This window comes from Rhinolophus sinicus, linkage group LG05 (genome assembly GCF_036562045.2).
Source record: "Rhinolophus sinicus isolate RSC01 linkage group LG05, ASM3656204v1, whole genome shotgun sequence".
Classification (NCBI taxonomy): Eukaryota; Metazoa; Chordata; class Mammalia; order Chiroptera; family Rhinolophidae; genus Rhinolophus; species Rhinolophus sinicus.
The window spans coordinates 98,439,263-98,456,591 of NC_133755.1; the positions used below are offsets into that span (position 1 = coordinate 98,439,263).

Below are 17,329 nucleotides of genomic sequence, written 5' to 3' on the forward strand. Positions count from 1 at the left end.
ATTCTAGGTCTACTGGAAGTGGATGAGATTTTTAACAGAAGTAGACTTTATTCCTGCTATGCCACCACCTCACAGAACCGTCAACTGTTTTGTGGGGATCACAATTTCTTCTAAGTCTCCCCGTAGATGATGTGATCTCTATGTATTTTCTCCAATCCTAGAGAACCATGCTCAGTTTTGGGAGGCAAGGTTACTTGACAAGGTCATAATGTGTCTTAGTCCAGGCAGCTGCAACAAAATACCACAGACTAGGTGGCTTATAGACAGAAATGTATTTCTCACAGTCCTGGAGGCCCAAAGTCCACAATCAGGGTGCTACTAGGTAACCGAGTTCCGGTGAGGCTCTCTTCTGGGCGGCAGATGGCTGATTTGTCCTGGTTCCCTCACAGGGCAGGGAGCAGACAAGAAGCAAGCTTTTGTGACTCTAAAGGCATTAATCCCTTTCACTGAGGTCTCCACCGTCATGACTTCATCTAATCCTTATTAGCTACCAAATCCCATGTCTTAATACCATCGCATTAGGGGGTGGGGGGCGTGGGATAGAGTTTCAACATGAATTTGGGGGGCGGCACATTTAGTCCATGACACATGGTTACTGAGCGGTGGTAGGATTTAAAGTCACCTCTAACTGGCTGGAAAGCCTGTCTTCTTACTATGTGTAATACCGTGTTGTATAATCCTTCCAAGTACTTCCATTTATTCATGAAAACGTTTACTGAGTATCTGCTGTGTGTGTGGTGCTGTACTGGGTACGCGCTAGGGATGTAGGCACAAATGAGACAGTTCCTGCCCTCAGGTGTCTTAGAATCCAGGGGACTGTCTAGAATCTCTACTAAGTCTCCCAGAATGGAGTGAGATTGTAACACACAGCCCCCAGCACACACACACACACACACACACACACAACCATTTTCGACTTTCTGAAATGGAGACTTGCCTTATTCTTCTCATTAAAGAACCTTGCCAGCTGCCAGGCAGGATGGGCCATTGTCACGCATGAAAAGCATCTGTTGACCCGTTTGTCCTCGGCTGATACAGTCACTACTATTCATTTGGATTCCGCTTAAATTTGGATCCTTAACTGTCACTTTAAGAACATCTTCAAAGAGATCGCTCTATGATTCTATGATGCGGGGCGAAAATGACAAGTTATTACTGTAGAGGCCTGCCCGTCACACGTCCACAGTGCAAGCCAGGGCAGCAGGAATCACCCCGTCCCCGAGATGCTCTCACACTCATGCAAGGTGGGGACTCTCATTCAGGTGGAAAACAGGCAGCTCCATCAAAAGCTTCCAGATGACTTGTAGAGACGGAGTGAAACTCCCAGGGATGTGTCACTCAGCTCAGGAAAATATAAACTACCAACTTACAGATTCCAATACCCTTCCTTACGCCGCAAAAACGTCTCAATGATGAACAGTGCCTGAGCTTATCCACAATGTTGTTTCCTCCCAGAATTTGCAATTATCTTGTTTGTCTTTGTATTTCTTCCAGAATGAAGTTGTTTTTTCATTTCCCGAGCGACTGGCAAAATGCCTAGAGCAGAGTACGCCCATGTCCTGTCACGGTACAGTTGTGAGCAAGGGTTGGGAGAAGCAGCACATTTCTGAGATGCTATATTACCCGTGGCCCAAACCATGTGGAACTTGCTTTCTTTAGTGTCTGCCAGAAACTTAGACTCAAGTTTTATTGTGATGCTGAAAAAAAATAAGTGCTATGTAGTTGTTTAAATTAAAAAAATACAGTTGTCCCCATTCATCCATTTTTTAATTTTTTGGGAGAAATTTCAGTTCCCTTACCAAAAGCTAGTAGTAACTGAGTTCCAACAAAGGATAAACTTAGTGGAAATAATTTATGTTGAGCAATAGAACTTAAATCTGATGCAAAATTGATCAACATGCACCTTCTCCCTTGTTCACTCGCCTATTTGGTCTTTCTTCCTTGATAATAAATCAATGATTGTTCCTATAAAGCCCTGTGCTCAACACTTCATATTGCATTTCTGCATTTCACCTGAGCCGTCTGAACTAAGCATACATCATTTTCTTTACAGTTGAGGAAACTGAGTTTCAGAAAAGTGAGGTAACTCGGTTGTGGTCCCACAGCAAGTAGCAAGCTTTTATTCTAACAGGTATGCTATGCTGCCTCCCACCATACACAGACGCCTTCTAGCACAGACAGTTACACTGTCTGTGCCCTAAGACACGTATCCTATGGCACCCCATTCTAAACTAAGGGTGGAATTTAGGGTCTAGCTTGGGGCCATAACAATTTCCCTCTTGTGGTGTCCTTTTCAGACAGGTGCTGTGTTAAGATTTGGATTCCAACTGCTCCCTTGTAAGGGAATGGCGTGACTTTTGTCCTTGGTCTTCAACTACATTTCGCCCAGTACTCCTGGAGCAGAGAGCCAGCGCTCAGCAGGGACAGCAGTGAGCAGGCAGGCGGGGCTTGGTCAGCCCCTGTCACACGGCCTTCCAAAGGACTGACACCTGTGGCATTGCATGAGGGAGCACAGGAAGGCGTGAGGTTGTTGGAACCTGGGGTTGATGGTTTTGCTGCAAACAGCCACCTGTTTCGTTGGCAACATCGAAGGCGACATTCAGGGTGAAGGCTGACAATTTGCTGCCAAGTGCGAGCTTGGTTACAATGTTGTCAAATGCAATCCAGGACAAGTCACCTCCATGTCCATTATTTGAACAAAGAAGGCCAGTAGTAGTAATAATATGTGTTGACATAATCACCCAAGAACATTTTTGTTTACAAGCTAACATGGAATCTCATCCATGACACATTCCTTCAGGTGCCCCAAGGTTTCAGACTTCAAATGCCATGGCTGGTTAGGAGGAATTTTCTGAAGGGCTGAGCCCCCCTTTGAATTTGTCCATCTGACAGACGATTGCATCCGTTTATAACTAAGACTTGAGTTCCAAGTCTTGTTCTAGTCACCTACCTGCTCCTTTTAGCACTGCTGGCGAGGGAGAGCAGGAGGTGTCTGGGCAGGAGAGCGAAGGCTGAGTCTTCGAAGGTGTAATTGCAACTTTTCCTGGGAACTTGCAGCAACATTCCACACCTTTCATCAATCACAACACCCAAATTCCACCTGCCCACTTTACCTCTTTTTTAAAAAATGGAACACATTCAATAGTTAAGTGATAGGTGTTGTGTCTCACTGTCTCAGTCGTCTACTCATTTACTCATGCTGTTTCCTGTACCTGGAATGCTGTCTCCCAGGCAACGTTGGGTCACCAACTATTGAAATCCAGATTGGCTTTGAAGGCTCAGACTAAGCCCACTCCTTTGCAGAGCTCTTCTTAATCACGTTGCCAGAAGAGTTCTCTCTGCCCGGACTCTTAGAGCTGGTTTATACCAATCGCATGGCACTTGCCACAAACCATCTCGTGCTGAAGTCCTGTACCGTGTTTCCCCGAAAATAAGACCTAGCCGGACCATCAGCTCTATCGCATCTTTTGGAGCAAAAGTTAATATGAGACCTGGTCTTATTTTATTATAATAATATTATAATATAAATAATATATAATATTGGGTCTTATATTAATTTTTGCTCCAAAAGATGCATCAGAGCTCATGGTCCGGCTAGGTCTTATTTTCGGGGAAACAGGGTAGCAAAGGCTCCTGCGGGGACTGAAGTCATTTCTCACAGATTCCCGTTTGCTCTATAAACCTGGCTCAGTGCTCCGTACCAAGCATTCTCCCAGGGAACCAGGCGACCTTTTACAAAGGTCTGGTCAACTGAAGAACATACATGGGCACCAGAGGGGACAATAAGCACCGTTCCGGAGAGTCTGGATGATCTGAGAAAGGGGTCAACCACTGACAACCATATGATGGGCCCTCTGCCTCCACTACACCATCAGTTATTGGGTCCCCCTCTGCTTGCTCCTACAACTTCCGGTCTGGAGCCCAGGCCGTTTTCCATCACCTTAGACCACAAGCCAGGTACAGGCATCCTACATCAACTGGCAAAAACCGGCCCGGGGAATTTCTCCCTGTGGGTGAGTGCCATCAGTATATTGGAAAAGAGAGAAGAGGAAGCTCCTAAAAATGTCAAGAATGACAAAACTATGTCTGGAATGAGAAAGAGTGGCCGGTGATGCAATGCTACGAGAACAGAGAACAAACAAACTAGTTCGCTCCTGTCTTCTCCAGCGGGGACAGTATTTCCCAAATTAAGAGTGGAGAAAAATCAGGTATTTGAAGTCTACGACTGATGAGGGGACAGTAGGAGACACCTGTTTTAAATGAGCTTGGAGGTAATATACCCAGGTACTGAAATAACCTATAGGTGTGACTGAGGGAGGCAGTGCTGTCAGAACTCTGCAGAAATAACCAACAGTAGAAAACTGGACACTGAAAACACTGCCCTGTTTTCCAAAGGGGAAATAGATTCTAGAAACTCCAGAATGATGAGTTTCATGTAAAATTCTGGCAAAATCTGGAATAATACAGATGGTGAACATTTTGACTCCTAATTGCTGGTTTCTTTCCCAGCCATCCAACTCCTGACGCAACACAGAAAGTGTCAAACCAAACAAACTTCCTTCCCTTTCCTATAGGATTACTAGAGCAACCCACCAAGGAAATAACAGTAAAACAATAGCTGATACTTTAGCGACTACTGAGCATGTGGAGCAGAACACCATCTTGAAGGTAACAGCTCACACTTTACTAGCTTCCTCTGTGCTAGACGTGGTTCCAAGGGCTTTTTATATATTTAATCTATTTAATCCTTGTAACGAGGGGCTACAACGTATGTGTCCTTGGCAGACGAGAACACTGAGGAGAAGTTCAAGTAATTTACCTACAGGACGTACAGGTAGGATTCTAACCAAGCCATGTAGCCCCAAATCCTGCTTTTCACATTAGGCTCTAGGGCCTTTCCCTGTGAACTGCAGGGATGATAAAAAGAGGGTAAATGGGAATCCTCCGTTTTCCATACAGGTGAGTGCACTTGCCTTCTCCCTTCCATACAGGAGAGGGAAAACTGTGGGAACACATCTGACCTTGCTCTGCCCTCTTACCCACTCACTTCTCTGAGGGAGGAGGGCCACATTCTGATTGCTAGGATGGAGAATGCCACTGAGCATACCTTCTTGACATGGTAAGGTCACAGCAGAATTGGACACTGCAAGGGGAGCTTGGAGAGTAAGTGGGTAAATTCCAGGGCTGACAGGCAAAATATTTTAATAACTAGTTCATCTCCAGGCCAATAATCAGAACAGAGGCAGGCCATAAGCCACCGACAGGGCGAGTACCAGCCCTGGTACGTTTACATCAATAGGGGTATTACCCTGGCTATTCAGACAGCCCTACTGTCATCTGTTTCCCCAACCCAGTCTTCTCAGTAAGACATGAGCTATTTTGATTTCCATTAGTCTGACTTCTATGTCTTGCTTTTTCAATTTGTTCTGGACTTAAAGAGGGCAAAGACAGGTTATGATTGATTAATCACCACCACCAAACCACCAGCAGTCCTTCACGCTTTTCAGGTAATATCCCAGATACTAAATGCAGTTTCAGATGACATTTTAAAGGTGACACGGATACACTGAAAGGCACTCGAAAGCCAGGGGACTGTGTGGTACGAAGTAGACGGAAGGAGGAGGAGGCAGGGAGGGGCCGAGAGCTAGGACATGACGCTCTTTGGCAAAGAAAGTGATAGAGCTTTGGGACCAAGATGGAACCTCATTACTCTGGGGGGGGGGGGGTCGGGGGAGCAAGAAGGGGCAGCGAACGCTGGTACTATCTGGCTCTCCACATAAAAAATGTGCAAACCTCTAGTCTAGACCTAGGAAAGAGCCTGGGGTGTGGGGAGAGAGAGGAAGGGAGGGAGGGAGGAAAGGAAGAAAGGGAGGGACAGAGGAAAGAAGGAAGGAGGAGCATGCTCGGAGCTGGGACCTTCAGTGGGGGAACCAAGAAAAGGCAGAGAGGAAAGGGTCAGGATGGAAACAGCACCACACCTTACCTGTGTGGGGCTCACTCCTCACCAGAGCTAAGCAGCAACATAACCTTTCAAACTGAATTATTTTCAGCTACTTGGGTGAGTTCCTCGAAGGTGCAGAAAGTGGATTTTTCTCCAGTTTTTCATAATTGGCAGCACAAAAACAATGTAAAACGCAAGCATAGGTAATCAAAAACATTTTAATGATTAATAATGTTTGGACATTATTTAACAGTGTGGGTATATCCAGATGAGCTAAAGCACACTTTGCCAGCACACTACTGAATGTTACAGTTTCTGTATTGAAATACGTAAAGACTTTCGCAAACTAGTACCTAGACATACATTTACAAATATACACACTCTAGATTTGATAAGGTAAATGTAAACAGATGCTGTGACTCCTTCCAAACAGAAAACCCACAAGACTAGGAAGAGAACCAATTGGCTCCCTTTAATATGAATGTGCAAAATTAAAGCATGATAAACTGATATTTACATAAATATCAAACCAACAATTAGTTTATATATTGTCAATGACCTTCTAAGATGTGTCATGAGTGGTTCAATGAATATTTTTTCTCCCCCAACGGAGGAGAACGTATTCAGAGACTAAATTTTGACACTTTAAAATGACACATACAATAGTCCTTATCTGTTTGACCACTGCCTCATGGGTGTGAGACATGATTTTATGATAAGTAGTCTACTATTTTTAAACAAGCGATTCTAAACAAATCTTTAGATTCTACACAGAAAAAAATTACAGATGTTATTTGATTTACATCAAACAAATGATCCTATCCAATTTCCTAGTTCTCTTATGCTGTAGCTATCTGTTTAATTTTACCTTAAAAATTTGTAAGGAAGGTCCTTAATCCCCCCCCTTTATTAATTTTGGTAAGCTAGGCACATTTTAAAAGGAAGTTTGTGTCAAAACAGATAGCAGTACAAAAATCAATCCACATTTGGACCCTGGCAACCAGTTTCCTAGTGCTCATCTACGGGACTCTGTCAAACGGTAAATAATCAATCATCTCTCTTGAAAAGTCTATCTCCTGTCTCTCATGACTGGAAAGCAAAATGGGCTTTGTTTCCTGTATAAAAACACTTAGCACTTCAGAAATTAAAAATGGCCTACTCATCCTACACACTTCCTAAAATCTTGAAGATAAAGAATATATATTTAAGTTTCATCAAGACTGCTTTAGAGCCCCCCCCCTTTTTACATTATTAATAGTGGCACTCAAAATAAAAAAATAAGATCTGTTAAAAAGTTAAACTGACTGTTCCACTAGATTTGAGCCTGCCTGATTTAAAGCCAGTATTACAAAACCGAAGGTGCCGTTTCTGATTTCACATACACAAGTCACTTGAAATTATGTGTCACACACTAGTTTCATAAATCACGGTGTTGGATTTTTCTAAACAGAGCTATTAAAAATGAATAAAAACTTGAAACATACCGTAATTTAAACTAATAAGCTTTGGGCCCTGCTTTTTTAAATTTTAAGGCATGTGTGTTTCTCTACTGTAACAACATTGTACAAATTTACAATCACATGCATGACCTACAGTAAAAAAAAAAAAAAGTTTGGATTACAGTGTTTTTAAATTGTGAATCACAATTCAGCACCTATCATGTTATAACTAATAAGGCAACAGCAGTGTCATATACTACAATAACTCTCCCTCCGCAGTCTAGCGCAGGGGTCGGTGAGAGCCCAGAAATGTTAAAAATCTTATGCCTACTTGTCTAATCTGTATACATTTTCTAGGGGTTTTGAGCTGATGAAAGAGGTCCTACATGAGTCACATGAGTGTGGGCTGGGCTAGTTACAGCAGCTGTTAACGAGCATCGGGCACAACTCCTCCTGTGCTTACAGTCAGGTGGCGTGGTGTGGAGGTCCGCAACGCTCACACTTCAATCCTTCCGTTGCTTTCTCGGCTTCACATTGTTCTCCAGGGAGGAAAAGCGGGTGGTGTGTCCGTTCACAGCCACGGATCCGTTCTGGTGGTCTTTCAGGTGCTCTCGACTCCGGGAAGACCCCTTCTTGTAAGTCTGAAAGGCACAAGGGCAGAGGGGAGCATGTGACACGGGGGCTCGGACGGGGGCTGCTCCCAAACACGAGGCCTAGTGGCCTTATAGGACCCAGCGCTATCAAGAGGAAAGTTCTGTAGTTGAGTGACCATGAACACGTTTTTTGCCACTGGTTTCGATCACTATTCTGTTTTTTGAGGCTTAGCCTGAGGTAAGTTCACTGAGTTATGGGTTGCAATACAAATACTGTTTTAAAAATTAAATGGAAAATTCAATTTGTACTTCATTGTTTTGCCCTTTCAGTATCTGGCGGCCCAGCCGGTGTCTCCCACTCTGCTGTACTTCTCCCGACACTCACACCCCTTGTCTTGAAGGCTTGCTCGTTACTTCAGCAGCTGTTTCAGCCCTTTTGCACAAAGTGCTGTGCTGCTTTAAGCAGTGAAAGGAAGCATTAGTTCAACTTCGTGGGGTCGTCCTTTAATCTCCCTCGTCCATGGTGAATGTCCCAAGTGCAGCACAAACAACGAGTCCAGCAGTCTGTGAACTCACCTATGCCACACCCAGGTGTGTGTGAAGAAAGGTACAGGTGGGCACAGGGGCGGGGAAACGTGGTTGAGACCCAGCTGGTGGCTACACACGACCAGGCTTTACTGCCTCCACATGTGAGGCCTCTGCCCTTGCTCCCGACCTCCTGTGCCTGCCCGGGAACCAGGCACTGCCCACGGGAGCAGGCACACACGTCCCCTGGGGCTGATGGGAGACTCGGGAATCAGCAGTGGCTGCAAAGTGGTCTGGCTCCACCGGACATAATCTGCCCTAAAGGGACCCTTCCGTGAGCAAAAACCTGCATTACATCATACACTTGGAAATGACCTGAAGCCTTCAAACTCGAGAAGTAGATGTGTAAGAAAACTGGGACAAAAGGGCAGAGTTCTATCAATAGCTGATAGATTGTGATGGAAATTTCTTCGGACATTTAATTTAGCCGTGAAGTTCAGAGCAGCGGGGCTGCGAGACTTCTGATTGAGAATCCCCTCTACGTTGTGCACCGCAAGCCACAGGGAAGTAATCCAGCAGCACGCTGCACAGTCTTGCTTTTGCACACGGATCCCGAGCCTTCCCCGCCATAGATCCCGAACCCAGGAGGTCTGGGACAGACCTAGTACCTCCTACGCCAGCCATCCCGATGCAGGGGCTGCCTCCTCACTGTGACAAAATACAAGCCCAGTGCACCGCACACACCAGGGGCTCCAAAACCACCCCCTTAAACGAACAAATGAGGGTCTTTGCTGATAACATCCCAAATCCCAGCTGCCACAAAAGGGTGAGACTTACCTGAATGTAGAAATTTGTGAAGAGAACAATCAGAGAAATCATGTATCCAATCTGGAAATACAACCAACCAAGAGGGAATGCGCACCGCCAGATGACCCCGCAGCTGGTCTGGATGATTGTCAGCACAAACTGAAGCTGGTGGGAGAGAGGGGACACAGCTGAGCAGTGTGGCACCAGCCCACAGACGCGGTGCACGGCAGAGGGGCTCGTCCCCCAGTGTCCCTGGGATTTGTGAATTAACGCTTATTAACCTTTCTGTAGGCACCACAGTACAATGCATACACTAAATGTGTCCCAAACTATCTCTCAGTCTGGGTTTGTGCTATATATATTCTCCTCCTCCCCTCCAAGCTACTTAAACCACCTTCTCTGACATTCGGGGAATAGTGAAAAATATTGTCTCCTGTATTTGCAAGTTTCTAGGAGAGTACACCTTCAAGTTCTCCTCACAGAAAATATTGTAAGTATGTGGGGTGATGGATGTGTTAATTAAACTTCTGCTGTCATCATTTCACAATATATATGTATTATCAAATTGTTATGCTGTACACCTTAGACTCACACGATGTTATATGTTAATTATGTCTCAGTGAAGCTGGAGGCAAAAAACAACACACACGCACACTTCAGGAACACAGTACAGAGATGTGAGTGTGTGGGTGTATGTTTAGGGAGGAAGAAAGGGTGTGAAATGTATGTTTAAAAGGAACCAGGGATGTCACTGCAGAACGTACAATCCCACTGGACTCTTCCTATACCTTACCTGTGTACCCTTTTGGTTTGGTGAAGGCTTCTAAGTACATTTAAACTCTTATTAGGGTATAACACTAAGCTCGTAGAATAGTTCTGGTGAGTAAATCTTGCATATGGTAGTGCTTGGAGAAACAAGGAAAAGCTGTTAAAATAAGGTGTGGCTCATCTATGTAACTTTACTAACGATTGTCACCCCAATAAACTTTAATTCTAAACAAATTAAAAGAAAAAAAAAGGTGTGGCTCCGGAGAGTGCCTCTTCAAAAGAGGAATAACAGCAGAGGGCTGGGTTTTGCCCACTGGATTTCTGGCCCGCTACCAGTGCTTCTATATAAAGAACCGGGTTTTTCTTTTTCTTTTTCTCTTTTTTAAGCTCAGTACTCTAGGCTGATAAATAACTAGGAGCGGTGCTTAAAATAAATCTGGGCAAACTGGGTGCGATCTTCTGCCTCAAAAGGCAGAGCCTAATGGGAGACCAACTTCCCCATTCTGTTCTTTTAAATTTTGCTTCTGTAGAGCCACAGCCGTGTCTTGTAAATCAATCTCCTCATCACTTCTCCTCAAGTGTAACAAGAAGGTTAAAGAACAATTATCTTTGCTCATAGGTGGGTGAGGAAAAATTAAGGACTATATAGCAACTAGCAAAAAGGTGATAATGAAATGTCAAACACATCAGCAGCTCAGATCTTCTCAGGTTTCTTTTTCCAGACTGTTATTTTTAAATATTGAAAAAAAATCACAATTGACTTGGAGGGGTCTGAATCAGTTTGGTTTCTTTAGAAAAATATGTTAATAGGCAAGGCCAGGGCTAAAAGTTTAACGTCTAAGGCCCTCAGTCAGCTAGCTTTGGCCTATTGCCTCAGTGTCCTCATCTGCAAAATGGGGATAACAACATGAAATCAGGCTATTGCAACAATTCATGTAAAATTGCTTACTTTAGCATGAGTGCCCAACATGTAGTAAACGCAACAAATGTCAGCATTTAACATTAGTGGTAATAGCATTGATGATTCGTTTGTGGAGGAATTCATGAGGGGAGAGGAATAGGGATCTATAACATACTGACAACTGGGGAAAGCTTAAAAAAAGGATGGTGAGAAATAACCAAGTGCAAATCATCGCTGGATGGCCCTGGCGAACCTTGGGAAGGAGGCTGTCATTTGAAGCACAGCAGGTGTCATCCTCACCAATGGGTGCTCCATTATAAAAGGGCTGAGAGGTCAGCTGGCACCTGCCTTAGCAAATATCCTCACTGCCTAATGAGCTACAAGCACCCTGAACTCATGTCACTCCACAGCCCCTTTTGAACCTCCTGGGAACACAGATAAACAGTTTTCACTTTGGATTTTGGATTATAATTAGAAAACACAGACACACACATATATGCACACGTGCTTTGTGCACAAACTGAGAACAAAGGACTGAACTTGTCAGAAAATTAGATTCTTATCTTCGTTCTACAACTCAACTCGCTGTAAGACCAGAGACGCAGTTTCTCCAACGATTAAAATTTTAAAATTCCCTGCTCTGCCCACTTCATGGAGTTTTAATTGGCTCCAATAAGAAAGGAGGGAAAGGCACATCTTAGATGCTCTTAAACCGCAACAGAACTGGGAAGGCAGCAAGAGCACGTTAGGAAGACCTCTGTGTACAACCAGCTGCAAGTGCAGTGGCAAGAGGCCGAGTTACTCACCAGCTGCCCCTGAGTGATGTACTTCTTCCACCAGAGGTACGGACGCATGGAAGGGACAGAAGACAGACCATAGTACGAGTACATGAGGACGTGGATGAAGCTGTTAAGTGTGGCACCAAAATAAGCTGCAGGAATAGGGGGGATTTGGACAGAAGGATGCATCAGTGTTTTATATATAACAGATATAAATACAATGAAATACAACAAAATAAAATCCAAGGTTCTTTTTTAATCTGAAAAGCACATGTTTCTGAACAGGGGCTGGGAAACAGAGCCGCAGCAAGCACCACATGGGTGTTCAATCAGAATTCAATCCCCGCCCCCCCCCCCGCCCCAGCAGGCAGTTATCAGGATGCTTTAAGCCCAGCGTCAGCTGTAGCTGCCCGGTGGGCCTCTAACACAGGAGCCATGAGACCCCCTGCCCTGCTCTGGCACCTACAGGCTTTGCTGCCAGCTCCCCATCCACAACCAGAGGCAGCCTCAGATCATTGTTGAAGGCTTGAGGAAGAACAGCCGAGGGGCCTTATGTTCAAAGCTGGCTGTCTCTACACAATGGCTGAGGTTTGGAGAAGCCTTTGAAGTCACCTCCTAATTATTCCCCAGGCCTGCAGTACCGAGGCCATATATTTTTATTGATACTACAGATCAGAGTCCAGTTCCTTAGAGATAGAGATCTGTCTTTTATCACATGATTTTTAATTTCCAGTAAAACCACCCGTTGTTTTGACTCTCTGTTCTCCTTTCCCACAGTAGGCAACTACACAATGCTGTCTCGCTCTTCCACGTGCAGGTAAACAAGGCTGGGATCAGGGAATGAGTTTGTACTCCTGGCTACGACAGTAACTGGCTGTGTGACCTTGAACAAGTCACGTCTATTCTCTGGCTGTTTCCCATGGGCCAGCTGGAGCTGGTTAACATCTGTCATCCTGCAAGTTTTTTGAAAACGTTAAGCGCTCTTCAAATGTAAGGAGGTGCTCTTTCTATTAAAAGAACGTTAAGTCAGTTAATCCACAGCCTCGAGGTTCCTGACGGTGAGAAAAGATTCTATGCCTGTGTGACTCCTGGTGAGCCTTGTTACTCAAGGGTAGTGTTACCCCAGTGGGCAAAATATGCGAATTGACTCAAAGGTTCTCTGTCAAGCATGTCAGTGATGGATGACACAGTGATGGATGAAACTTCAGATGACACTCTTTTTGAAACTACCTATACATCTTTCTTAGAGAATTTACTTCAAATTTTGGTGCTTCCCATAGAAGGTATCCTGCTAAACACGTTGCACAGAACACGAGAGTCATTAGATGAGAACGTGTGCAGACTTCCTGACGCACTGCTTAGCTCGAGCTGTATTTCATCATTAGCCTTGTTCTCTGGCGTTCACTCAATGGTGTGATTTCATCTTCCTAGCCTGCGCCTGTCAGTCAAACATCTTCCAAAGTGTAGAGAAAGAGAATGAGAAAAAACCTGGAACAGCTGCCCTCTAGGACAGAGAACATTGTCCCTATTTGTTAATATGCCCCAGGCTGGGAATCAGCCATTTCCCTCACTTTGCCAGGGCAGCACAAGACATTTACGAAACCAGAAAAGGGTTTTGCCAGCTTACTGAGTACACGGGCCACACAGAGTAGCACCCCAAGCATCCCAGACACAAAGGTGAAAGCTTGACCTAGAACTGTACAGAAACGGCACCTTTTCTGAAAGGCGGTTTCACGTCAGCCTGTTCCCGAGTCCCGAGTCCCGTGTCCCCCCCCCCCGTGCAGGAGACTTACAGTGGCCGCAGGGGACCCAATTCATCACAAACCACCAGATGTTCAGCATGGTGGCGTGGTGGTAGACGTGCAGCACTGTGATCTGGTGGTAGTTCTTCCGCAGGATGAAGAAGAAGGTGTCCATGAACTCGATGAGCTTGGAGAAGTAGTACCACCAGAGCACACGGATAATCTAAGAGCAAGGGGGGGGTCAATGTCTCGCTGGAGAATCACCTCCGACTCGATTACGAACGTCCCAGAATCCCACGGGAACTCAGAGGCCCGAGTGCCCCACAGGCTGCTCGAGTCCTACAGCTGTCGGGAGGGCCGGTCACCCCGAGAGTGGCTTTAAGCACAGAACACAACCGGGGGGAGTGGGAGGGGGAGGTTTGAAATGACATCAGGGACAATTTCAAAAGGGCCAATGACACCTTTTTCAAGATGAACAAAAGCAGGAGGCTCGGATGTTTCCTCGGAAGGAGCCTGCAGAGAGCCACCAGTACAGAAAAGCCAACCGAAAGGCGCTTCTGGTTTCAGGTGCTGCTGTGGGGCAGGTGACAGGACACGAGGCAAAGAAGAAAGGGAATCGGAACTTTCAGTGTCAGGTCTCTGCCCAGCTGAATATGTCAAACCGGTGCTCTAAGGAAATGACTGCCCACGTTACACTTACACCAGCAGCCTTGTATGTAAAAAACAAAAGACTCAAGAGTGGCGGTCAGAATCTAAACACCACCGCTCCGAGGGCAGCTCAGAGGAACGAGGGAAGCATTTAAGATCTTATTCTTATGATCTCGTGTATATTAATATAGCATAAATACTGATAAATGCATGCAATTTTCTTCCTGGAAACTGTTAATAGGACTTACTTGTACAGAGAAGGAAACTTTAGTTCTCATTTTATACTTTTCATGTTGTTCAAATTTTCATACTGTGTACGTAACTTTTTAAAATGTCAACAGGGATTACCCTAGACAGTGAAGTACTAAGCCATGTTGTCTTTTATACAACTTCATTATATCATATTTCAAGTAAAAGAGAGACAGTACCTTCATATCGGCTTCTCCCGCACTGCGTGTGCCCTGACAGAAGAAGTTGTATTTGCCTTTCCATACTCCTGCCACTAACTATAAAAACAAAACAACGACAAAAAAAAGGGAAAAAGTCAATCACCAATAATATCAGAACCATGTGAAGATCTATTCAATTAAACTTCATTAATTTCAGAATCTATGAAAATTGACCTTGGGCTGGCTGAGGCCAGTTTGCTCTGAGCAAAAAAAAAACCAACATGATAGAGGAGTATAAATAAAGTTTAAGTTTAAATGATGTGAGCCTCAGTTTCACAAGGGGTGGACCCAGCTATAGGTTAGGGGGCGCACCTGGGAGTTACTCGGGGCTGCAGCCTGCAGAGATGCTTCAGCTGACTTTCTCCAGAATCCTCAATTCCGGAAGCTATCACAAACGCCCTAAGCAATTCCAGAGCTCTGACCAACCCAATCACAGGCTCCCATTGCTGGCCCACGGAGCCTCATGGGAGATCACTACGTCACAGTCAGGCTTTCCCTCAACCACTGCTTCTCCAACTTGAGTATGCAGCCGCAGATCACCTCAGGGCATGATCAAACAGGGGGTGCGCGCCGCCTGGGGTGGGATCCCCCTGTGATACGGGAGCTGCTGGTCTAGAGACCATACTCCGAGAACCACTGCTGTCAGCTTAGGGATGACCTAGTCCGGCTTCATCATCTTCATTATTTCCTGTTGCTGTGCCTTCCCCTGGGCCCATGAGTTAGACACTGCACAGAGGAAACTGTGCCCATTCCTCAGAATTCAGCTGCAGCAGAGTAGGCACTGTGACGTCACACAGGACCCCAGAATTGGGGCGCGAGCTCTAGGTTACAGACCTGCAGCATCACCAGCTCAGCGTGGAGGCCTCAGTTTCCTCATCTGCACACAATGAGGACACCTGGCCTAGATGAGACCTAAGGACTCGCTCTAACAGTCCAGCGGGAAGGTCTGACTTCACCACCCTGTGCGTGTCCACCGTCTACTATGTTCTAGACAAACACCTACGAAATGATATTCTTTGCCCACGCAAACTGTAGCTCACTGCTTCCTCTCGAAGCTTAGAGTGACCTCCAGTTTTCCGGACTTTCCCTTGGTGGCCAACTGGCACCGGATGGGGAGAAACCTGAGGTGGCCTGCTGTGTGCCCCATCTCATCCTGTGTCCAACACAAGGAACCGCCCTGGGTTTCAAAGTGTTGTTCTTAAAGTGAGTTCCCCAGTCCAGCTGCGTCAGCACCACCTGGGAACTCCTAAGACATGCAAATTCTTGGACCTGCCCCAGACCTTCAGAACCAAAACTCTGGGGGTGGACCGTCAAGGCCGGGCCTCCAAGTCTTGGATCACAGAGAATCTAATACGGTGGTTTACGAAGTGTGATTGGGACACAGCAGTACCAGCATCACTCGGAAGTTGTTAGAAATACGAAATTTTCTCTGGGTGGTGAACACACAATGGGATTTATAGATGATGTAATACAGAATTGTACACCTGAAATCTATGTAATTTTACTAACAATTGTCACCCCAATAAATTTAAAAAAAAGAAAAGAAATACGAAATTTCAAGCCCCACCTCACACCTACTGAATCGGGACTGTCTGGCTATGAAGCCCAGTGGTGTGGTAACAGGTTGTTTTCCGGGTGATTTTGATGCCGCTGCAGTTGGAGAACCGCTGGCTGAGAGCTGTGGTTCCCATTCGAGCTGCATCACAGGATTACCTGAGGGGCTTTTAAAGCGTGCCAATGCCTGGTCTCCCCCTAGATCACGAAACCAGAATTTTGAGGGGTCTTTTAGCAAGCTCTCAAAGCAAATCCAATGTGCAACTACGAGTGGGAACCACCGGTTTCACACAACGTAATTTCAACTAAGAAATGGTTCGCCTACCAGTGCCTTGAGAAAGACTAAGAACCCAGGACCCCAGAGCCCCCCGCGACCCCAGCCCGAGTGTACAGCTGGGTGAGCAACACGGACTCCCTCAGGGAACAAAGGATTACAAGGGTCTGAAGACAAACTGGTAAACCTCCACCCGTCGGACCTCAGACACATATCAGGCAGTGGGTGTAGCCACTGCACTCACACCAAACACCCTGCTTAGAACCTGACTGTTCTACGAACTTCCTTTTTGTTGTTTTCCTTCTGCTTTGTCATCTTCTATATATAAAAAAGCACCTTGTTTTTTTAGCATAAGGATTTTGTGTACACATGTGGGGAGGCATCATTTTATGATGAAAAGCACCCGGGGTTAGGAAGCAGAAGGTGAATGCCGGGGCTAGTTCGGCAACCATGTCCATCTTGGCCTAAGAGCTGAGGCAAGCCAGCTAATTGCCTTAGTCCTTGGTTGTTTTTACTGTAAAAAGATGACGAGGCTGGACTAAATAATCTCTAAAGGTTCTGTTCTAATTTTCTACAATGTTTAAGATGTCTTGAAAACAGACCACGCACAAACTATGCTGCCTGACCTTTGAAAGGCCAGCACCCGCAAGGTAATTTACTGGAAGGTCTAGTATCTTTTTAGTCTTAACCCACTCTGGAAAGCCATGGCCAGTTACGCATACCACATGCAGACCTATCAGAAGTTCCAAGAATCAAGTCAAAAAGCCTGGGTCCGAAGTGCAGTGAGGGGTGGGGCGCTGGCGTTGTGTCCTCAGCTCTGCGGTGGGAGAGAAGGAAGTGCCGTATGTGTCGGCACAGAGTTCGCGGCTCTTCCTTCCACCCCACGAGGGAACCAATGAATTATCTGCT

At 45.6% G+C, this 17,329-nt stretch overlaps 1 protein-coding gene across 6 annotated transcripts in view; it reads right to left on the reverse strand.

Annotated features, from left to right (window-relative positions):
- Nucleotides 1–6,141: 6,141 nt before the first annotated feature.
- ELOVL5 (ELOVL fatty acid elongase 5) overlaps nucleotides 6,142–17,329 on the reverse strand; it is an 86,437-nt gene continuing 75,249 nt past the window's right edge. For all 6 annotated transcript variants that reach the window (XM_074333089.1, XM_019734682.2, XM_074333087.1 and 3 more), the window contains exons 4-8: nucleotides 14,572–14,649; nucleotides 13,547–13,718; nucleotides 11,781–11,905; nucleotides 9,336–9,470; nucleotides 6,142–8,021 (exon numbers count right to left, since the gene is read on the reverse strand). In XM_074333089.1, the coding sequence (XP_074189190.1) occupies nucleotides 7,884–8,021; nucleotides 9,336–9,470; nucleotides 11,781–11,905; nucleotides 13,547–13,718; nucleotides 14,572–14,649 (648 nt within the window). In that variant the 3' untranslated portion in view covers nucleotides 6,142–7,883. The remainder of the gene's footprint in view (nucleotides 8,022–9,335; nucleotides 9,471–11,780; nucleotides 11,906–13,546; nucleotides 13,719–14,571; nucleotides 14,650–17,329) is intronic.